Source organism: Diospyros lotus, chromosome 5, assembly GCF_014633365.1.
Source record: "Diospyros lotus cultivar Yz01 chromosome 5, ASM1463336v1, whole genome shotgun sequence".
In the NCBI taxonomy this organism is placed as follows: domain Eukaryota; kingdom Viridiplantae; phylum Streptophyta; class Magnoliopsida; order Ericales; family Ebenaceae; genus Diospyros; species Diospyros lotus.
Window position 1 is genome coordinate 34203594 of NC_068342.1, and position 24294 is coordinate 34227887.

The 24294-nt window shown below is 37.2% G+C and overlaps 1 protein-coding gene across 2 annotated transcripts in view; it reads right to left on the minus strand.

Annotated features, from left to right (window-relative positions):
- Positions 1 to 882: 882 nt before the first annotated feature.
- LOC127802005 (peptidyl-prolyl cis-trans isomerase CYP21-1) overlaps positions 883 to 24294 on the minus strand; it is a 28387-nt gene continuing 4975 nt past the window's right edge. Inside the window, exons 2-8 of one of the 2 annotated variants that reach the window (XM_052337613.1) lie at positions 10268 to 10346; positions 6504 to 6551; positions 2729 to 2752; positions 2435 to 2617; positions 2210 to 2285; positions 1230 to 1455; positions 883 to 1115 (exon numbers count right to left, since the gene is read on the minus strand). In XM_052337613.1, the coding sequence (XP_052193573.1) occupies positions 1269 to 1455; positions 2210 to 2285; positions 2435 to 2617; positions 2729 to 2752; positions 6504 to 6551; positions 10268 to 10346 (597 nt within the window). In that variant the 3' untranslated portion in view covers positions 883 to 1115; positions 1230 to 1268. Of the gene's footprint in view, positions 1116 to 1225; positions 1456 to 2209; positions 2286 to 2434; positions 2618 to 2728; positions 2753 to 6503; positions 6552 to 10267; positions 10347 to 24294 lie in introns of both variants that reach the window. The other variant, XM_052337612.1, reaches the window with a different exon arrangement.

The following is a 24294-nucleotide window of genomic DNA, read 5'->3' on the forward strand; positions in this document are numbered from 1 at the left end:
CAAATCCATGGTTAAGTTGGGTTGTTTTTAGGTTGACTGGCAGACGCCGCTCCTCGCGGACTGTTAGTTTGGCTTACACTTACAAAGCTCAATGTTTAGCCACGTCACCCACAGCTTAAGATTTGTTCATAGTATTAGTAGCTTATATTATTAAATACAAATAACAAAACTATAAACTGCTTTTTTTTTTATATATAAAAATAAAAATAAAAAAATTTATTTCAACAAGGAAATAATGATATTCCTCGTTTGCACTTAAGCTTTACTTTCTTCTTTCTACCAGTCTCGGTGGTCTCAGTCCCAACTTCCAAAGCATCAAATGCTTCCAAAAACCTTCCTACGAACCATAATCTCTTTTATTATTTTCATAATCAACAATAACAAAACAAATAAAGTTTAAACACTTATATTACATCATAACCAAAAGAACAAAGGCCAATTCATATCACTGGTTTGTCTTTCAGTACCTATAAGGCTTTGTTTGGGATATAGATAATAATAATAATTAAATAAAAAATAGAAATAACATAACATAAAAAATCACTTCTACTCGTTTTTGAAAAATAGGGGAGGGAACATAATATAATGTCTTTTAAGTGTTTCTTATTAATTGAGTGAACAATAAATAAATAGATAAAATGAAAACATATATTCTATAGCAAATGACCATTAACACCCTACCCTATTTACGAGAAGATGAATCCGTTCAGCATAAATTTTAGCTCCTAAAAAGCTATTAAAGTTGATATTTCCAGTACGCAATTTAAGTGTTCCATTCCATCAAACCTCTCCTAAGAATTTTGAAAGAAAATGAATGAAAAATTCATTCCATTACTGTCTGTCGTTCTCTAACCTCTCTCTCTCTCACCAACTCAAAAGGACAAATAGAATCAACAAATACATTCTCAAATGAGACATGACTTCAGAGTAAGGCACAAAGGCAGTCATTACAGGCAGAACATATTTCCAGTATGCCTTAGAAAACCCATTCTAATTGCGACGAGAACAAAGACTTTCTTCACATGGAAGAAGTACAGCATCAAAGCAAAATACAGGCACCGGATTAGTAAACAGCATTTCATATGGAAATACAGTACACATGTATGAATCAGTACCTGCAAACAAAATATTAAACATTAAAAAAAAAAAAAAAGGCTAAGCAGATTCATATGGAAAATTAATTCTTCATCAATGCAATATAAGTGGAACAGGGCCAAACTGTTACCTACAATCAGACATAGCAGATGGCTCCTGTAAAACTTGCATCGTCATGAAGTGCTGCTTGTTGAACTTCTGCTTCCCTCTTCTGAATTGCTGCTAGTTATCTCTCCCGAATCAGCAATAGTTACCTTCTTCCTGGGCTTCCCGCTGTACGTCCCAGCTCCCCCCTCAATCGCATATACAGTGTCCATGCCTTCAATAACCTTGCCAAAGACAACATGCTCCCCATCTAACCTGAAAATGTTTAAACAAAGACACGCCAGCTATCATGACTAAGCACCTAGCACAAAAAAGTTCAGCACTTCAACTTCAGTTGATGACGTGTTATATATATTTGTCAGTAAATATCTACACATCGTACAACTTTAGGCCATACGGTATGACTATGTTCATCTATTTCTTGGGAAGGTAAAACAATGCCAAAACAACAAAACAAGTAACATAGAAATCCTAGATAGCTCAGAACAGTCTCATAAACTGAGGGTTTACTTAACAATCACTCTCAGGCCCCAATCCTTGCAAGTTTTGCAAATTAATAACATATACAAGTACAGTTGTTTCCTTTAATCAGCAACTGTGCATAAGTACAGTTTGGGTGGGTTGTGCTTTATAACCACTTGAGTCACGATTGCTCTCCTCCTAAAATTTTCTCCCCCTTCACTACGGAGGTAAGCAAAGGGCAAAAAAATACACAATTGTTCCACAAATTTAACCATACTGCACATCCTGTTCACTGTGCACATGAATCACTCGACCATGGGAAAATACTAAGAGAAGGTTAGTTAAACATTTATCTGACTGTTGTGATAGCCAACATCTGTGAATAGTTAATGAAATACAGAAACCACACTTCTCAGGGGGTTGGGAACTTGGAAGATTACACTGGCTCGGTTTTCTTGATAAAGATGTTACTGTTCATCCTTATTACCAAGGACTCAGAGATGTCAGGTCCCAACAAATTTTTTTAAAGCCTAGTATCTCAACTTACCAGCTAGCCTTGACTGTGGTGATAAAAAATTGTGATCCATTGGAATCGGGTCCAGAGTTCACCATGGAAACAACACCTGCAAAGTTACAGTTTAGGAGAAGATGAGTATGCGAAACCTCAAAATCCCAAATATCTATAACTCCAGGTTTTTTGCATGATAATTCCTGAATGCAGACTGCATAACAAAAGAAAGGAATGCGATCATGAAAATGTACATGTAAGGACCTGGATGTGAGTGTTTTATCCTAAAACTCTCATCAGGAAAGGTGCCGCCATATACAGATTCACTTCCCTTCCCATCACCACGGATAATGTCTCCCCCTTGAATCATAAACCCAGGTATTATACGATGGAAAGGTTTTCCCTTGTAATGAAGAGCTTTTCCACTCACACTTTTTCCCAGTTCCCCTGAATTCAACAATGCTGGTTATGTGCAGCAAGCTCACCATAAAAGCAGGCACTAAGAAAATATTATAAAGTTAGGAAATAAGCAAATTCAGAAGACAGAACACCAAATACCTGTGCACAAAGCCCTGAAATTTTCTGCAATAAGGAAAAAATTTGAAAGGTTAGCGAATTATCCAATCAAGATAAACTAAGGATCAATATGACAATTAATAGAAACAAAAGGGAATCAATTGAATGCAAAACATATGGTAGAACTTCAATGGCAAGTACTTAATCTATACTTCCTCCTCTGTGTCTGGTGGTATCATATTTATGATCACCACTTCTTATAGGGCAGATTGTTCACATTGAATTGACTGTCCATGGGTTCTATCTTCTACTTCTGATTTGACTCTAGGATTCTAATTTTCATTGTTTTAATATACAAGAAAAGTTTAACACTCTATCCACCAGCTTAAGCTTTTAGATAGAGAGTTAAATGTATCTTCTATATCCTTATTTTTACTCTCAAAACAACCTAAGGTTTTGATCCATGTGTTCACATCTAAAATCTAGTGCCATTTGTTCTGTAAAGGGTCGGAGTGCAAGACCTTTCTTAGCCTGCTTCATAAAAGTTGGATGCCTCCTCCTCTGCGAGCATATGACAAATATTTGTGTATGGGTGTAACCATACAACACAAGCAAAGCATAAATATGTGCATTTACACTTTGTTCTAGCACACTAATCTAATGTCATATTTATTTACTTGCTAAATCAGTTTATCAGTACGTCAAGACCAGTATTCCTAAATGGCAAGTCTTTGCAGTCCAGAGGGAAGAGACCAGACCCGAAGCTCTCACTACCTTTTCGCCCTTTGATTAACCACTAGATTGATTGATGCCTGAACAGACACCCAACACCAATAAGTCCTGAGAAAATCCTTGACCTGAGAGCGAAAAAATCCAAAACATCTTAGTTTTACATCTATAAGCAGAATACCCTTTCTTTGATATTCATAACCCTATCATCATCATCATCAACATCAACTGCACCTTACTCTTATCAAGTTAGGGTTGGCATGAAATTCATAATGTCAAAGGATTTCTAAGAGTCACATTGGCAATACAAATCCATGCAGAACAATAATGTGGAAAATTTTTATTCTGGATGCACTTCCTAATGCAACCATATAGTGAGGAATGACGAGATAAAGTACCAACACCATCTTCATGTGAGAAAGTTTCATGAGATGGCGGTGAACGAAGATAATTGATATAGTCATGTTCCATCACAAAATTGATATTATGAAATCAACCTGTACAAAACATGACTGGATATCATTGCCCTAATTCTACAAAACATATGTAGTAATTTCTTTATGTAAAACCATAATAGGGCAATCATATTTTTTGGACCCAGATTTCTCCTATATATTTGGGGTCAGAGGTCCAAGATACAGCCTTTTTTCCCATTGATTGTTTGACAGAATCACCTTTGTCTCCTCAATCACAAAAGACAAAAGTGATTGATGCTAAAATATATTGAAATGAGGTTTTCTTAAGGGATTATGAGGTTCCCCAGGAAATAAGCAAGCAACATCGAAGTGATGAAAATAGAACATACTGTGGCCAGGTAAATAGAGAGGGGGCATACTGCCGTCTTAGGCCAAAAAACCATTACAGAAAGCATTAGTGTTTCTTTTTTTGTTTTTTTTCGCTTGGTGAAAGCATTAGTCATGTGTTTGGTGTCTCAAACATTTATGTATCCCCAATCTTAAAACTGTTAACCAGTTCCCCAGCTGCATCCACAGGTTGATTTGCAAAAGATCCTAGATCAATTGGTGTTAATAAAAGTGTTGAGCTTGAAGTTGGCAATTTTCCATGGGGACAACAATTTGCAATATTCTTGGTGGGTTGGATAGTAATTTTCTTAAGTTGATGCAGGCTTGAAGAACAAAAGGAAATTATTTGTGGCAAAGACCAATCTAAATGTACAGCTTTTGAAGGCCAAGTTAAAATGGACAAAAAATTATTTAATGGCAAATTTGCAAAATACCAAACAAGAAAATGCTATAACTCACTAAAAGAAGTTCACTTAATTCAACTGCCAAAAAGGAGTACTATTAAATATCCAAGAAATTTTTTATTATCAGCACAAGAATGAAGTTCCATCAATGAAAACCTGAAAGCCGTGTCATTAACAAGGGTCAAATACAAAAATGTTTGCAATTTAGCTCCTCCAAATCAACATTATAGCATGTGCCTGCCATTCAAGTGGCCTACTAAATAGAAGAAAAGTCAAAAGAAAGTCCTTAACAAAAAAATATTAAAATGAAAGACTTTATGTGTGCAAGTTGTAGTTTTGATTGAAAAACGAGAGATACTATAGCCTGTGTTAATCGCTGTCACAATAATCCATCTTCTCAATGCCCTACTAGGTCAATTTCTGTGGCTGAAAAGGGAGTTTCAAAATAGCTAAGAAGTCTAATGACCACATAATCATAGGATCCATAAACTCCAAAATGCTCATTGACAAACCAGTGCCAGTATCTGAATGGGTATTGATGTCCTTTATGGTAACCACTGAACAAGTCTCAACAACCAGAAAAAAAAAGGTTCATGAGGCAAGCATTCTCCAAATAAAAGTAAGTTGTGAAGGACAAGTATCTTCAGAGAGAAAAGGTTGTGGGGAAGTTTGGTTGAAGGATGAGGCATGGTAGACCTATTCATCGATAGAAAAACTCAGTAGTTTTAATTTTGCTACAGGTGACTGTCTACCTGAAACTAAAGAACATATTTTCTTGCCCCCTTGTTGAACAAGCCTCCCCATGTAATGCATTTCTTAGACACACTTTTAAAATTGCCAAAATCAATGTATTTCAAGAACAGGAATCAATATCAATCTATTGAACAGCTGAGTATAATAGGCCTTGTAATCCTAATGAGTTGAGTTATTAAATGAGCTTATTTGAATAAAACCCAAGTTTACGGATACCAACTAATCTCTCTATGCAACCATTGTGTGGAGAATTTTAGGTTGTGTGCTGCAAAATGCAGTCAAGCCTTGTAAGATTCCCAGATCTATACTAGAAAGATTCCTAGGTTTGCTTCTTGTCCTCTTCCCACCAATCCTCTAGTATATTATACATCAGAACCAAATGCTAGAAGCAACCGTTTTGAACCCTTAGCGACCATCTACTATGAAGGGGAGGGTATAGCTTCAACTTCTCTTCAAAGCCACAATTTTTAGCCCCAAAAGTCTCATTTTAAGACAAATACTCCAACATCTTCCCCTCACTTTTGACATTCACTTTCAACCCAAAGCACAATGTGGTTTTTCCCCAGACCTTCAGATCTCAAGTCTATAAAAATGTTCCAAGATGAGAGCTTAAAAATCCAGCCTATGTTGGTATCTTCAACTATAAAACTAATACAGCATAACCATATTTTATTACCCTAAGCTACCCCAAACTGCAAGCTAGTTGGAAGGCAAATTTTCACGGTGCAACTTAGCAAACATTTCAAAGAACCAAACTAATTGAAATTCTTTCTTCGGTTAGACAGGCTCATAAAAACTGAGATGCTGTAACACTGTATTTGAATAGAGTGCCCAGACTTTCATTTATGCAATTTATAGATTTTTGTTATGCAACTTATCCAATGAAAATCATTTGATACAGCCTAGCAGAAAAGAATAATATCATTTGATACAAGAACCAACTGTTTAAGCACCGAAAGGTTTAAAAAAAAGAATAATTCATCAAAATCAATGTTGTCAGAGAATATATATATATATATATATTCTTGAAAAAAGATATATTAAAATTGGGCTCTGATATCAATATACTGATTAAGGAAAAAAGCATCCTGACATCAATGTGAACGTTGAAGAAGATTGAAATCATACCAACAGTTTTTGGTACTACTTTTCCATATAATCCAATTACAATTCTCCCTGCAGAAAATTCACAGGTAAGTTAAGTCTAACAAGATAAAGAAAAAAGGCAAAAGGCAGAAGAATGGAAAGGCAGAAAGTTACAAAATCATTGTATGTATGAGATCAAAATGAACTACAGTATTTTTTCCGTTTATATGCATGGTATAATCCAATTGCACTTTAAATACAGTAGGAAATGAGTAGATTATTTAATTGAAATGGATTAAGGTATAAATCAAACATGGATGATGACAAAAGGGGAAGCATTTCAAAACTAGTAACTAGCACAACCACCCTTTTCCAAGTTCCAAACCAACCATAGAGTGTGTTCAGGTGAATTTTTTGTGAATTCAAACAATATGGCCAAAATACACACATCAGAGAAGGTTGCCAAAAAAGCCATCTGAACTAATGTCTACTTTCTTCAGTACACAACATTTACTTTTACATTTATTCAAAAGAAAATTGTCAAAATCATGAACCAAGGCAAAAATTTAAAAACAAAAAAATCAAAGATTAGCACCATACGACAAGCAAGTGAAAAAACAAAACAAAACAAATCTGCTATAGGCCAGGGACCTCCCCTCAATCCTGTTTTGTACTGTATTTACTAAAGATATCCGTAAAATTATAATTCACCCAAATACTTATTTCTACATAAATCCCATCTGGAAATCCAAAGGGGCTTTTTCCAAATTCGCTAAGATTAGGTTTAAGAAACCTTCTGTTGGGAAATTTGCTGCAAATATTTACTGTTAGAAGTCTTTCATGTTGTGTGACAAACGTACATTTATGAGTAATAAGTTATCTAGTTAAAGAGGAATTTTCTTGCAAATATGCTTTTCTTCACTACACAAAGTCAGTTCAAGCACTTTGTTCTCTATTACCATTATAGCATGGAAAGAGGAATGTGGCATGTCATATGTTCAAAAATATACAAGCAGGAGTAAAATTGTATGTCATACAAAGGTAATACTATTAAAACTATTTACTTTCTAATAATTAGGCATTCAATCAGATAACTTCTTCATATTACTTATATAAAGACAGCTAGATGGAACATGATGCCATACAGTTTTTCCAGCCAAAACTCTGTTATGTATAGATTTTAGTTTATTGTACTTGGTTTTTTACCCACTAAGATAATATTTTAGAGAATAAACAAGAAAATAACACTGGGATCTTTAGGATAATTAAATTTTAGATAAACTGCTCTTAAACCCACGAGGTTAGGTGAAAGTCAAGGAACCTCTCCCCTATTTTGAGTAATTATAGCGACCTCTCCATAGGTTCAAAAAGTGCAACAATTTAACCCTTACCATTAATAAACCACCATTAAATTTTTTAAAATATCAAAATGCACTTATCTTCTCTCCCCTCTCTTTCTCCTTCTTTCCTCCTCCAACAATGCAAGGGCGGCAGTAGTGGCTCTCCCCCTCTCCCCCCCCCCCCCCCCCCCTCTCTGCTCTACCAAACCCATTGAAGGTTCCTTGTCTCTCTCATCCCCCCCCCCCCCTCCCCCCCCTTGGACCCCCTACTTTCCTCCTTTTCTCTGTGTCTAGGTTCATGAACCCCAACAATTGCTTGGAGAGAGAAAGGAGGCGAGAGGTGAGAGAAGTTGCAAGGGTAAATGGTCATTTTATCTTACTTTTATGGCAAGGGAGGTCCATGCAATTTCTTAAAAATGGAGGGGAGATTCCCTGAACAAGGACTGAGACTCTCCCACCTCAACAAAGGCATGAAACAGTCTAAATCGTGCAAATAATTAGCAATTTTTTAGCATATTAATATTTTGTAACATAACTTGGGTCACTCGTGCATGGACTCGGGATGCCTAGGGCACACATGGACATGCTGAGAACCTAGTTCTTAAAAATATTAAAGCAGAGTTAATTTGTGCCATGAGAGAAAGAAGAGAGGTGAGAGAAAATTGCAAGGGTAAAATGATCATTTTACTTAACGGCAAGGGAGGTCCATGCAATTTCTTATAATGGAGAGGAGAATCCCTGAATAAGGACTGACTCTCCTGCCTAAACAAGGGCGTGCAACACTCTAAATCATGCAAATAATTTGCAATTCTTGAGAATGTTAATATTTTCTTATAACATAACTTGGTCACTCATGCATAACTCAGGATGCCTAGAGCACACATGGACATGCTGAGAACCTAGTTCTTAAAAATAATAAAGCAAGGTTAATTTGTGCCATTGAGAAAGTAAGTTAAAGGGTGAAGAAGTCAGCAACATAAATGATAGAGTTTCACTATTGGACAAATTGCACATGGACAGCCGCAAACATCTACTACGAGGTCACTACTTCGAAATCCATCTTTTGATTAATTTGTTTTCTTCAAGTAACCAAGGAATATGCTAAGAAAGCAATAACTATTACTAAAAATCTAATATTTTTAATAGACAAAATCTGCTTGTCAAGAAATCAAGTAACTTACAGAAAAATATGCTTTGTAATATAGCTAAGTCTATATCAAGAAATTAAGGAGTTATGTTTATGCTTATATCAAAATGTGCCTATATTAGTCCAACTCCAATATGTGTCTCCACAAATATCTTTGTGGATTTTGTTCCAAGTGCAATGTAATAATATTTTAGTTTACAAGTTGATAGAACAATCTTTTTTTAAGGATTTTCTTTAGTTTTAAATCTTATTGAACTAAAATGTAGACTATAAAGTTTATTATAATATTCCTTTCTTATTTAATATTAGTGTTATCTTGTATTTTTAATTATCTTCAAAATATCTCAGCTAAAAAAATTATCTTCAAAATAAACATTAAAATATCACCTATAAAAAATATATAGGAACAATTTTTTTTTTTCACACCCCACTGTAATATATCCTGCATGATTTAGAAACCACCATCTAATGTCAAGTTGTCACATCCGTGCTTCTGTGAATGCAAACACTGTGAAAAAACCTTTCTCACAGAAAAAGATAGGAGGCTTCTCACAAATTACCAAATGTATGGCAGTTATTTACCACATGGGACCAGAAACAAAAACATTGAATACCTACAGATGGGAAATGTGGGAAGAAAACTACTTTAGAGGCTCAAGTCACAAATGATTGAGAGGAAAAATATGATTTTAGACTACCATGTGGACAGAGAATGCCTCTAATCATCAAAGGTGGATGCACTTGTAGAAGATCATTTTTTTCTATTATATCATGATTACTACTTATAAGTCATAAGATCATACATAGAAACATTGTGTACCTACTAAAAGAAAACAGCCACATCACAACTTCTTCAGGGGTTTAAAATAGTGATGTAATTCTGTAACAAAGTATGATCTAATTATCATATGTATATGCTAAATGTCTCTAACATTCAACAGTTGGGCACTCACCCTGAAGAATCAACAACCACTTGGTTTCATAATCAGCAAATTAATACAGAATAAATGTAGCAGAATATACAATAAGTAATGAGACAAATGGGGAAAAAAGTTTAAAGCCAAAAAAGAATCTGGAAAATCGAACAATTTCCTGGAAGGGCCTTCATAGACAACATTTCCCACTGTTGACCTATAGTTGCTCCAAGTAACTAAAGACAATAAAATTTCCTAACAGGATTGAGAACTCAAACTATGAATGGGTAGAGATCAAACAAAATCACAATGGATTTGAAATGCAACAGCCTAAAGAAAAGATCATATCCCAACATTTGAGTTAAAATTCTCAGTAAAGTTTAGAAGAGAGAAAAGGCTTCATACCAGCGTGCTGTTTATCAATATCGACATCTAAATATACTCTGTGGGTGATTTCATGGACCTCTTCCACCTCCTGTTCCTCCTGAGAATAGATTTCAAAGTAGTTTAATATGCTATCAACTTCTAGGGAAAAAAAAAGTGACAAATGGTCACACAAAATAATTGACTCCAAAAAATTTGAAAGCAGAACTTCTGAATTGAGCATGTAGAATTAACATCAATGCTTCCCAACTGCCAATAATAAATATCTGAAAAATAAATAGAAGAGATATATCGAATGTTTGGAGGCTGAATAAAATAAATATTCTTCCTCACGCTTCATTGATCTGTAGGTCGAAATATATATACACAAGATATCCTAAAAACTCTCCTAAAATACAAGAATAGATTACAAAAAATTCAAATAACAATACATTATAGATTAGAATAGATTTGAACTTGGCTTCTCGCATCCGTTTTGAAATTGCTTCATCCTTTCTTTCATTTATTCTCTTAGTTTGAACTTCTCCAACCTTTTCCCATAACAACCTCATCTCTTTACCCACTCATTCACAGCTTGAATTCATTTTTTTATTTTTTATCTACTCTAATACTCCCCCTCATACTGGTGAATATACACCATTCCCAGCTTGCCTTTAATTGATTCAAATCCTTGTTTCTTCATTGCTTTAGTAAGAATATCTACCTCTTGAAACTCAGTAGAAACATAATAGAGGCTTATATCTCCATTCTCGATCTCTTGTTTGACAAAATGTCGGTCAATTCTTACATGTTTCATCAGGTTATGTTACATCGGATTATTTACAATACTTATTACTGACTTGCTGTCACTATAGACCCTTATTAGAGAGGATATAGGTATGTTTAGATCCCTCATCAATTTTTACAACCAAATAACCTCACATATGCCTTTAGCAATGACTCTATACTTTGCTTCTGCGCTGTTACGAGCCGCTACAGGTTGCTTCTTGCTTCTCCATACGTATGACCAGGTTACCCCATAGTTTAGTGCAATATCCTGATGTAGATATGCTATCATCAATGAATTCAGTCCAATCTGCATCTACATACCCACTAATTCCCTTGTCTTGGCTCTTTTTAAATAACAATCATTTCTCAGGTGTTCCCTTGAGATACCTAAGGATGTAGTGTGCTACCTCAAGATGTCTTTTTGTAGGCGAGTGCATGAATTGACTAACTATACTTACATCATATGCAATGTTAGGACGAGTGAGAGATAGGTAGATTAGTTTTCCCACTAGGTGCTGGTATCTTCCCTTATTCACTTGGTATTCACTTTTGCTATCTTCTTTATTCTTCCAATTTGATTCTAGTGGAGTATTGGTAGGTTTACACCCAAGTTTGACGGTCTCCTTCAACAAATCTGAAGTGTACTTCCTTTGGGATATGAAAATACCTTCTTTGCTTCTAGCTACTTCCATTCCAAGGAAATATCTCAATTCATCTAAGTCTTTTACTTCAAATACATGCCTTAGTGGATTCTTGAGATTCTCAACTTCTAGGTTGTTATCCCCCTATGATAATAATATCATCCACATACACAACGAGGATTGTTCTTCTTCCATCTGCTTCAAGTTTTGTAAATAGGGTATGGTCTGTCTGCCCTCGCTTGTTTCCCAACTTATTTAAAGTATCACTAAATCGTTTGAACCATGCCCTAAGAGACTACTACAGGCCATTTAGTGACTTCTTTAGTTTACATACCTTCCTTTTATATCCTCCGTCTCAAAGCCAGGAGGTCTCCTCGTATAAATCTCTTCTTCTAGTTCACCATTCAAAAAAACATTATTGATATCCAGCTGGTGCAATTTCCAATCCAAATTGGCAGCCAATGAAAGTAACATCTAGATAGAATTTAGCTTGGCTATCAAGGCAAAAGTCTCCTCGTGGTCAAGTTCTTGAGTTTATGTGAACCCTTGGACTACTAGTCTAGCCTTGTACCTATCAATGCTCCCATTGGACTTATACTTTACTATAAATACCCACTTGCTACCAACAATTTTTTTCCCATCAAGTAGCCTCACAATATCCCAAGTGCCATTGATTTCTAAAGCTTGCATCTCATCCATAACTGTTGGCTTCCATTTTTGATCCTCTAATGTATGATATATCTCTAGGGATCTCAATGTCATCAATGCTAATAGTAAAAGCCCTAAACAGAGGAGATAGGTTTGAATACCCCAAATAATTAGAAATAGGGTGTTTGGTACATGATCTCACCCCTTTCCTTAGTGATATTGGGATATCTAGGTCACCAAACCCTGTAGATCCCAAACTTTCTATAGTATCAGCATCTAGACGTATCTCCAAATTAGACATTGGGCCTAGCTAAGGATTACGAGGCCTTCTGGAATAAACCAATGGTGGTTTTTCAAAAGCCTGGTCTTCCTGAATCTAGTTGTTCTAATCTCCCCCTTGATAAGGCACCAAGCTTTGGGTAGAAACAAGGACTGGTTCAGGTATAGATTCAGTAAGAGGTTCAGTAGCAAAAACCGTAGAAGGTAGGGAAGTAGGAGGAAAGGTAGGAGGTGAACAAGTGGGAAGAGAGATGGTGGAGTCCCAACATCGCCCAGTACTAAGTCTGCCCCCCTGCAAAGGAATATGGGAAAAAAAATGGTTGATGCTCGAGAAATGAGACATCACAAGAGACAATAAAGAGTCAAGTATCAGGATTATAGCACTTATATCCTTGTTGAGTCGAAGAATAGCCAACAAATATGCATTTAAGAGCTTTAGGTTCAAGTTTGGATTGAGAAGGTTGGTACTTGTGCACAAAGACAGTGCATCCAAAAACTTCAGGGAAAGGGAATTCAGGACTCGGGTATGATGAGGATAAAAGTCAAGAAAGACATTTAAGGGAGTTCTGAATGCAAGAATCTTGGAGGGAAGTCAAGGCTTTGAGAATTGCTTCCCCCCAGTAGGAATTAGGCACTGAGTTAGTGAACATGATAGAACTAGCAGTCTCAAGAAGATGGCGGTTTTTTCATTCTACCACCCCATTTTGTTAAAGATTGTAAGGGCATGAACTTTGTTGAATGATACCATGCTTAGTTAGATAATGATTGAATTTATTGGAAAAATATTTCTAGCCATTATCTGAACGTAAAACATGAATGGAGGATTGAAAAACATTTCTCACCATTTGATAAAACCTTTTGAAGACAATATAGGCTTCAAATTTGTCTTTCATTAAGAACCACCCAACTAACTCTTATATGGTCATCTATGAAAGTGATGAACCAATGAGTATACCTTGCTAGTCCCCAAATGTCACTATGGACCAAATAAAATGGCTTTAAAGGCATATAGATATGAGTTGGATGTGAAATTTTGGTTTGTTTAGCAAGGATACATCGTTCACATTGAAAAGAATGGCACCTTTTATTGATGAAAAGAGAAGGATACAATACTTTAAGATAATTGAAGGTAAGATGCACTAAACATTAATGCCATAACATGACTTCAAAATCTGAAATAACAGACAAGAAGGATTGAATGTGACCTAGATCCAATAGAATGACCAAGCCTTGAGATATGATAGAGACCACCTTTCTCCTCAACACTACCAATCATCTTCCCCGAAGATAGGTCCTGAAATTCACAATAAGATGGAAAAAATGTTACCAAACAACTCCTATCTCTAGTTGGCTTGCTTATTGATAGCATGTTACATTTCAAATCAAGCACATATAAAACTAATTTTAGAGTTAACCCTGCCACATAAGCTACCCTTTTCCTTGAGCCATAGAGGTTGTACCATTAGCCATTGAGATGGTTATACCCTTATCACAAGGTTTATAGGCTAACAACACCTTAAGTGAACTGGTCATGTGGTCCAAAGCACCTGTATCTATTATCCAACAATTTGTAGTGAATTTATGAGAGAACAAGGAGTATCCAGATATACCTTGTTTGGCCAAAGATACTACCGGATTAGGATTATCTGTGGCATCAGATTTGATCACCTTGGTCTGGCTCAACAACTGTTGTAATACTTCCAATTGATCTGTTGATAAGGTCAAATTAGTTGGTTTTCCAACTTTAACCTCTACCACATAGGCAGATTGATTCACCTTCCTCTGGTTCTTTAGCTTCCAATTTGCTGGTTTCCCATGGATTTTCCAGCAGGTATCCCTAGTATGGTATGGCTTATTGCAGTGGTCACACCACTGTTTATCATTCTAGGACTCTCCTTTAGATGTTTTCATCCTTGAAGTAACTAGGGCTGATGTTTGTGTGTATACATCATTATTGGAAGACCCTGATGAAGTTAGCATCACCTTCTTCCTGCTCTCTTCTCATCTAACTTCTGCAAAAACTTCCCTTATAGATGGGAAAGGCTTAGTTCCAAGTAATCTGCCACTAACTTCATCTAGATCATAATTGAGGCCGTGTAGGAAGTCAAACACTCACCTTTTCTATCATCTTAATATACTTTCTTCCATCTTCAAAACACTCCCAAGTGATTTCATAAAATAGGTTCATCTCCTGCCATAACTCTGTCAGAGTATTGAAATATTCGGTAACAGAATTAGTACCTTGCCTTGTCATTCGAATAGTATATCGAATCAAAAAACACTAAGCAATGTTCTTCATGTTTAAGTATATTTCTTATACAGCTGCCCAAATCCCCTTGGTTGTCTTATAGAACAAGTAGGTCCTTCCAATCTTTAGCTCCATGGAATTGACCAACTAGGCCATAACAATAGAATTCTCCGCTTCCCAAATGACATAGGTTACTGATTCTATGTTAGGCTTAGGAACTGCTCTTGTCAGATAACCAACCTTTCCTTTTCCCCTAACTACCAACAAAACTAATTGGGATCATTCTCTAAAGTTTGTTCCATTCAATTTATGTTGAGTAATCTAGAGAAAATGGTTGTCGAGAGCCATTGGAACAGATGGAACATGTGTATTTCTAGTTGGAAGAGGGACGGTGGTTGACATCCCACTAACTGCTTGAGTTTCATCCGTGACGCGTACCTAAAGGATTCTACAATTCGTAGGTAAAGAGGAAACATCTGCCACAAGAACATGGCTCTGATAACATGAAAAATAAATGGAAGAGATATATCAAATGTTTGGAGGCTGAATAAAATAAATGTCCTTCCTCACACTTCATTGATCTGTAGGTTGAAGTATATATACACAAGATATCCTAAAAACTCTTCTAAAATACAAGAATAGATTACAACAAATTCAAATAACAATACATTACAGATTAGAATAGATTTGAACTTGGCTTCTCTCATCCGTTTTGAAACTACTTCATCCTTTCTTTCATTTCTCCTTTTAGTTTGAACTCCTCCAACCTTTCTCATAACAAGCTCATCTCTTTATCCACTCATTCACAGCTTGAAGTCATTTTTTTCTTTTTTCTCTTCTCTAAAAATATCAATTAACATACCTCGTTTTCCCATTAATTGGAGAAACTAAAGGTGCAAAGAGGACCCATCAAAAAGAAACATTACCCCACAAGCCTAGAAATTAGCTATTACATAATGGGAAATCAATTTCCACGCAGTAACAAACCCAATCCAATGTAGCAAACAAGAGGAGAAAGTAACATCAAAATATATGTCTATGTTAGAATATATATATGTTACGTCAAAATTATGGAAATCTAATATTTAAAGGTTGACAATGTTAGAAGACATTTGCTAGTATATGCAATGTTTTTAAAAGCACTAAGCGCAGAAAGCCTACGAAGCTTAAGTGCAAAACACAAAACGAAGCGCACGCTTAACCAAAGTGAAGCATATATAAATAAAACAAAGAGTACAAACTTTTATAAGCATAAAAAATATAAACTATTAACAAAGCAATTATTAAAAAAAACTAAATAAGAACAAAGGTTGCAAATTTAACAAAAGATGAGATTCATTTATATTTTATGCCAGTTTACAAGTTCATATAAAAACACATAGGGGACACATAAAAAGATTCAATTTGGACAACTGCTGGTTTGATGGAACTTGGAAGACAAACTGGTCCAAACTCCAAGTTGAAAGGATCTACATATGCTAAGGCTTCTTTTTTAATTTTTTATTTTTATTTTGTTGAGTGTTCTTCTGTTTTTTATAAAAGTGTGACAAAAAAACCCATTCTATTTCATTAACACAATTTATACAAAGATCAAATAGAAGAATAAAGAAAAAAATCATCCCTAATTTACAACAATCCCCAATTAATAAACCCCAAATTTACAGCAATCCTCAATCAATCAATTCCTAATTTGCAATAAATTAACAATCCCTAATTTACAACAATAAGGAATCAATCATCAATCCCTAATTTACAGCAATTAGGAATAAATTACCAACCCCTAATTTATACCTAATTACATGTTTCCTTCAATATTTTTTGCTTGATAAATAAAGCAGTCTTCTTTTTTTTTTTTTTTAAATAAATGTATATATGATTGTTAGATCTTTTTAAGATCTAATAATAGCTTTTTTTGGGTAAGGATTCCATACAAGCAGCCACACTATAGCAAAAATTAAACAAATTCAACCATTCATATTGTTTGATTAAAAAAAAAACAAGTGTATTTCTAAAGCAAGCTTTATTGTGCTTCAAAGCTTAGGTAAAAGCACATTTTAAGCACACTTTAATTGTGCTCATCTAAAGTCATTGAGCTTCATGCGAAAAAAGCCCCAGATGCTGCGCTTTGTGCTTAAGCACGATTTTTTAAACACTGAGTATACACTAACAAATGTCACTAGTTGTCCACTAACACAGGACTAACTTGATCACCAGTTGAATTCAAATGTCAAAGATTGAGAATAGAGCCAGGTATTCTACAAGCAAAATGCACTCATGAACTTTTAGTTGTCTATAGTTTTTCATTTATGCTCTGCAAGTTCAAGAGCTACTATGAGCCTCGTGTGCCGATATCCATTCCTTCCTTAGAATTGGATCTCATCATCATCGGTAGAAAGAAAAACATGTCACGTACCTAGCTGCTACATTGAATACATTGTAATAATTAGTAGCTATAGTCGTAGCTATTTCATTTGATTAGGAGGGGATTTAGCTTGCTGGCAGCATGTGCGGCAAAGCTAACTGTCTACAAGTGGGTAGGCAAGTTGCTGATTCTGGAATGGAATTAGGCAATCGTTTTGGCACCTATTCCCCAGTTGAGCAAATATAACTACCCTGCTTCAGCTCATTTGTAATCACTTTTGGATAATTGAATCAGTCTATTTCCCTCTCAAAATTCTCTTTTCATTCTCACTCTTCTCTCTAACTTTTCCCTCCCAATTCTTGACTCTACTTTCCCTCTCAATTCCCGCAAGTTTCTCTCTTAATTAGAGAGAATTCTCACGGTTAGATTTCGTATTTGACATCTTAGTATCAAAGCAAGTCCCAGGCCGGAGTTAACAAAGCAATGGCTGATGGAACGAGGATGAGGCAAATGGAGATGCAATTGCAGCAAGTCTCCACATTAATGGCGGAGGTCCAAGGTCGGGTGGATACGATAGAGGAGAAGGTTGGGGTGGCGGTAGATCAGAAGTTGGATACGTTGGTGGAACCGCTCAAGGGAGACATGAGCTTGAAAATTAGGGAGGAGATGTAAGAGGTGAGGAAGCAAGGATATATGTTGCAGAATCAACTGCAACAATTTATGTTGATGTTTCAAGCTAAACTCATGTGAAAATTTCGCCTGATTTTACACCAAGAGAGAGATCGGAGCCAATTTGTTGTGCCACGAGAAAAATGAGGATTTTTAATGAAAAATAAAAATAAAAATCAAGGCTCCCGCTAAGCCTTATGGTCGGCCTTGCAGCAGTGTGCCGGAAGACCTTGTGGCCAGGCCTTGCGGCCTTGACGCTATACCTTGCGGCAATGTGCCACAAGGCCTTGAGGCCATGCCTTGCGGCAATGTGCCATAAGGTCTTGTGGCCAAGCACTTGCGGCCTTGAGGTTATGCCTTGCGACAGTGTATCTCAAGCCCTTGTTGTCCCACCTTGAGGCCACGCCTTGCGGCAATGTACCGCCAGTTCTTGTGGCAATGTGCCACAACTTGCTGCAAGTGCCTTACAGCAAATGCCCTTGAGGCAAGCCCAAAGACCTCTTGGCGAGGCCAAGACTCCATTCAGCAAGTGCCACGTGTCAACACCAAGCATCCTTGAGAAACGCGCCCTATAAATATCCAGCTATAGGATAATGAACAAGACTTCCGATTTCGGTAAAATTTCAACATCTTGACTGCATTTTTCACTACTTTTGTGAATAGTTATCTGAATCTAGTACTGACTTAGGCATCGGAGGGTCGTCACAAACGAGGATTCCCACGAGCCTTCTAACCCATTTTTGAGTATCAACAGGGTCAAATCCTTGCGGTGAGACCTTGCAGCGAAGTCAAATCCTCGCGACGAGACCTTGCGGCAAAGTCAAATCTTTGCGGCGAGACCTTGTGACGAAGGTTGATCCTTAAGGCAAAAGAGCTCGCAGCGAGACCTTGTGGCGAAGTCAAATCCTTGCAGTAAAGTCAAATCCTTATGGCGAAAGTTGATCCCTGTGGCAAAGGAGCTTGTGGCGAAATCCTTGCAGCGAGAGTCGTAAGGCAAAAGAGCTTGTAGCGAAATCCTTGCGGTGAGACAGGTCCTTGTCGCAAACACCCTTGTGGCGAGCATCCTTGTGGCAAACTCCCCTGAGGCAACTTCTCTTACGGTAATCTTACTTCATCCGACATCGAGCTCGAGTGGACCCCACATCATAAATTTTAATTGTTGTATTTTTGGCAACACAATTCTTCCAAGAATTGGTACTACTAACCGTCGTGCCAGATCATCGGGATTGGAAGGAGATCCAACCATGGAAGGAGACTTTGTGCCAGAAAGGAGGCAAGAGGTACCGAATCATTCACATTAGCCCGAATTTCCAGTTCCCAAGTTGGAATTGCTGGTGTTTGAGGGAACCAAACCTAGGTGGTGGGTGCGAGAAGCTATTTGAAATTCATCAAGTGGCCGAGAAGTAGAGGATGTCACTAGCCTCAGCCTACCTCCATGATGCAGGGGATGTGTGGTTCCACGGGTGGTCCAGCGTGAGGGAATCTTATAACTGGGAGGATTTTGAACAAGGGTTGTGCGAAGATTTGGTGAGCGAGGCAAATGGGATGTGGTGCAAGAATTCAACCGTTTGAGGCAAGAGGGAACAGTGTTGGAATACCAGGTGAAGTTTGAGGAGCTTAAGTTCCTAATGCTGAACAGGAACCCCTTCTTAACCGAAGAGTGTTTCGTGTCAAGCTTCATAGGGGGAATAAACGATGAATTGAGGATGGCGATGCAAGTACTTCAACTAAGGATAATGCAAGAGGCAACAGAAGGGGCCTTCCTACAGGAGATGACATTTGAAGCATTGCTGAAGAAACATAGGGAACAGAACAGAGGAGCAATGTCATATGGGGGAAGGCCTACAAGAAAAGAACCCATGAGGACTGGACCAGGAGTGAGGTATCCCGCATTACCCACAATTCCCCAAAATTTTCAAAATAGAGATAAATTGTTGGAACAGAGGAGATTGGCAGGATTGTGTTTCAAATGTGGAAACAAGTATACACTAGGACACCAGTGTAAGAAGCAACTATTGTTGCTGGAAGGAGGAGAAGAAGAAGTGGAAGAGGATATGGCAGTCATAGCTTATATGCACGAGGAGGACAATGGGGCAATCTCACTACATGCCATCAAAGGAGTGGCTAGCAACAAGATAATCAAGGTAGAGGGTCGAGCACAGGAGGGGACCTTGATAGTGTTGATCGATAGTAGGAGTACCCATAGTTTCATTAACGAGGGTACAGCCAAGATGATGAAGTATCCTCTAGCCAACACACAGCCACTGTCAATTACGGTGGCCAATGGCGAAAAAGTGATAAGCAAGTCCACTTGCTTAGGGTTTTGTTGGGAAATGCAGGGCGAATTATTTGAGGCTGATCTAAGATTATTGAAATTAAGGTGGCTGCCATATAGTACTTGGGGTAGATTGGATGAAGGAAGTAAGTCCAATCAGTTTTGATTTTAATAAGATGGAGGTATCTTTGGAGAAGGAAGGAAGGAGGGTAATTCTCCAAGGCAATTTGGAGACAGGAACACACGAACTGATAAGAGGTAAGAAGCTGCACCAACTATTCCTGAAGAAAATGTCTCAAGTGGCTCATCTCTTTGCCATTGAGGCTAGAGAGGTAGGAGTGACCTATGAGGAACCAGAGGAAAATAGCTCAAAATTCAACCATCAGCAGTCTCACAGCCAATGGCAGGTAACTGAGTTGGCCTTACTTGAGTTATTCCTAATTGAATATCAAGACCTATTTATAGCGCCTAAGTCTTTACCCCCTTAAAGATCCCTAGACCATTCTATACCACTTATACCTCAAGCTGAACCTATTAATATCAGGTCTTACAAATATCCCCAAAAATTGAAAGCAGAAATTGAAAGATTGGTGAAAGGCATGCTTTCCCAATCTATCATAAGACCCAGCCATAGCCCTTTTGCATCCCCTATTCTCTTGGTCAAAAAGAAAGATGGGACATGGCATTTTTGTATTGATTATAGACAACTAAACGCCATCGCCATCAAAGATAAATTTCCCATACCCATTATTGAAGACTTACTTGATGAACTCAAAGATGCCTTTATTTTCTCCAAATTAAACCTAAGGTCCAAATACCATCAAATAAGAATGGACCCAACAAACATTGCCAAAACTGCTTTTAGAACCCATCATGGCCACTACGAGTTCGCTGTTATGCCATTTCGCCTTACTAACACCCCAGCCACTTTTCAAGCCCTTATGAACCAAATATTTGAACCCTATCTCCGAAAATTTGTGCTGATATTTTTTGACGATATCCTAATATACAGTCCTACCTTTAACCTTCACCTAGAGCACCTTAGGACTACTTTTAAGATCTTGCGATTCAACCGGTTGTACCTCAAAAGGTCCAAGTATGCTTTTACACAAACTCAGATTGAATACCTGGGGCACGTTATATCTAAAGAGGGTATAGGTACTTATCCCAGCAAAATTGAGGGCATCACAGCTTGGTCGAAGCCCAATAATATCATATCACTGAGGGGATTCTTGGGGCTTACAAGATATTACAGAAAGTTTGTAAGGAATTATGGTCAAATCAACAAGCCATTAACAGAACAGTTGAAGAATGAAGGGTTTCGGTGGGATCAGAGGGCGGATGAAGCATTTGAACTATTCAAGAAGGCCATGAGTGAGGTACCAGCGCTTGGAATGCCTGATTTCAACAAGCCTTTTACATTGGAAACGGATGCAAGTGGGGTGGGAATAGGAGCAGTCCTATCTCAATAAGGCAGACCTATAGCCTTCCTTAGGCAAGTTTTGGCCCCAGACATCAAGAGCTCAGCATATACCTACTAGCAGTGCTAATAGTACTGGATAAGTGGCAGCATTACTTAGAAGGGGGCAGGTTCATTATCAAAACGGACCATGAAAGCCTCAAGTTTCTCCTACAACAAAAGTTGCATTCCCACTTACAAAAGAAAGGAATGACAAAGTTAATGGGGCTGGACTATGTCATTTAGTTTAGAAGAGGAAAGGAGAATGTGGCAGTAGATGATTTATCTCGCTACCAAGAAGGAGGGGTGCTAGCTGATGTAACCTCGATGGTGCTTGATTGGTTACAGGAAGTAACTGATAGTTATAACCACGGCACATGGGCAAGAGAGCTTCTAGAGCAGCTAAGTATAAATGGGAACTGCAAACCTGACTATGCGTCGTCCAATGGGTTAATTAGATACAAGGATAGACTAGTGATTGGGGAGAGTGAAGCCCTAAAGAACCAGATATTACAGTCCCTACATAGCTCCCCACTTGGAGGATATTCAGGAATTCAGAATACTTACAGAAGAGTTAAGCAAATTTTTTATTGGCCACAGCTTAAAAAGTTTGTGATGGAGTATGTGATGAACTGTGATATTTGCAAAAGATGCAAACACAAAACAGTGCCCCAACCAGGGTTACTCCACCCTTTGGCCATCCCCGAAAAGGCTTGGACCAATGTTACCATGGATTTCATTAAAGGGCTACCAAAATCAGAAGGGAATGACTGCATCTTAGTGGTGGTCAACAGATTTACTAAGTTTAGTCATTTCCTTGGTTTATTCCACCCTTTCATAGCCTAAGATGTTGCAAAGGCATTTTTGGACAACGTGGTGAAGTTACATGGAGTGCCACAATCCATTGTATCCGACAGAGATAAGATCTTCACCGGCTTATTTTGGAGGGAGCTAATGAAATCTTTGGGCACTGAGTTACATATGTTAACTGCTTACCATCCTCAAACGAATGGACAGTCTGAACGAGTAAACCAGTGCCTTGAGTCCTATCTAAAGAGCCTCTGTTTTCTAAGACAAAAAGGGTGGCACAAATGGTTAGCTGTGGCCTAATGGTGGTACAATTCATGCCACCACAGCTCTATTAACATGACTCCTTTTGAGGCCCTATAATGCTACAGGCCAACATTATTGTCGATGGTGGAATAACCAACAACAATGGCGGCAGTGGAAGCCTACATGCAACAGAGACAGGAAATCCTAAGGCTACTAAAGACGGAACTGACCAAGGCCCAAAATAGGATGAAACAGATGATGGATAGAAGAAGAAGTGAGAAGGAAATTTTAGAATGGGAGGAGGTGTACTTGAAACTTAGCCATCAACGCCTTAAAGCTCTATCTCACCAACCGGTATCCAAATTGAACCCCAAATTCTATGGTCCATTTCCAATGCTGGCAAAGGTAGGGCCAGTGGCCTACCGCCCACAACTATCGGAGAGGGCCCAAATGCATCCAATATTCCATGTCTCTCTTCTCAAGAAAAGCGTTGGGCGCCTAGGCGTGCACCTAGGCGCAAGAAGCACCAAGGCACACTTTGGGCGCCTGAAAGCATTCCAAGCAGGCGCAGACCAAAAGGCACGACAAGGCGCGCCTTAGGTTGTTTTTCAAGGTTTTATTTCACTATTTGTTACTTTATTTAATTTTTTACTATTTAGGATTTAAATTTATTGCTTCAACTACAAATTTGACAATAAGTAAAAAGGTTACTACTTCAAATGCTCCAATTGAATTTGACCTAGATGAAGATGGATAGGAAGAATTGAACAAATTCAAGGCATGTAATAACAAAATGCATTATTAAGTCACCAAAACAGCACCCCCATACTTGCAACCATCTTTCTTAGACTTATATATATCACCGATGATCTCCCGATGCAAGAAGTTGACAAAAAAGGGAAAAAAAATTATATTTTCATAGGCCCATGTTAAGTAGTGGCTTTTCCTTAGTTTCCCATCTTCCTTGATTGTGTTTCATTTACTTCAACAATGTTTTGTTAAAGCTGTTCAATTCTCGATTTTCTTAAGATTATATTATTCCAGTAATAAAAAGTCAAACTACAGTTAATATCCAATTATCAACATTCAATTAGCATGATCAATATTTATAGACACCATAGAGGCTGAGTTTTCATTATACAAAGAAATATACAAATTAAAGTCTAGTATACTACCTACCAAAAAAATGTATGAAACTATCATCACACTTCTAAACCATAGAAATCATCCAACAAGAGGAGTAGATGATGTGGAAGAAAGATATTAGAGATGATGCTTCTAATGATGAAAATATAGAAATGTTTGATCTTGATAATGAGGATAATTTTTAGATTATTAAAAATGCATAATTACTTAATCTTGATTAAGATTTAAGATCTATATTTTTTTTTAAGATTTAATTTAAGTTGACTTAAAGACTTTTAGATTACATCTTTTGGCATTTTTTATTGTTCTTTTCATTAATATATGTTGAATTTTTTAATTTTCTTGATAACATACTTGTAAATATGTCATTAGGAGATAGGACTTATTTTATACCTTATTTTTCAAGTAGGATATATATTTTTCTTTTTTTTTAGTAACCATGTGCCTAGTTCTATCAGGCGCACGCCTCGCCTTGCGCCTCAGGCTCCAACACCCTTTTG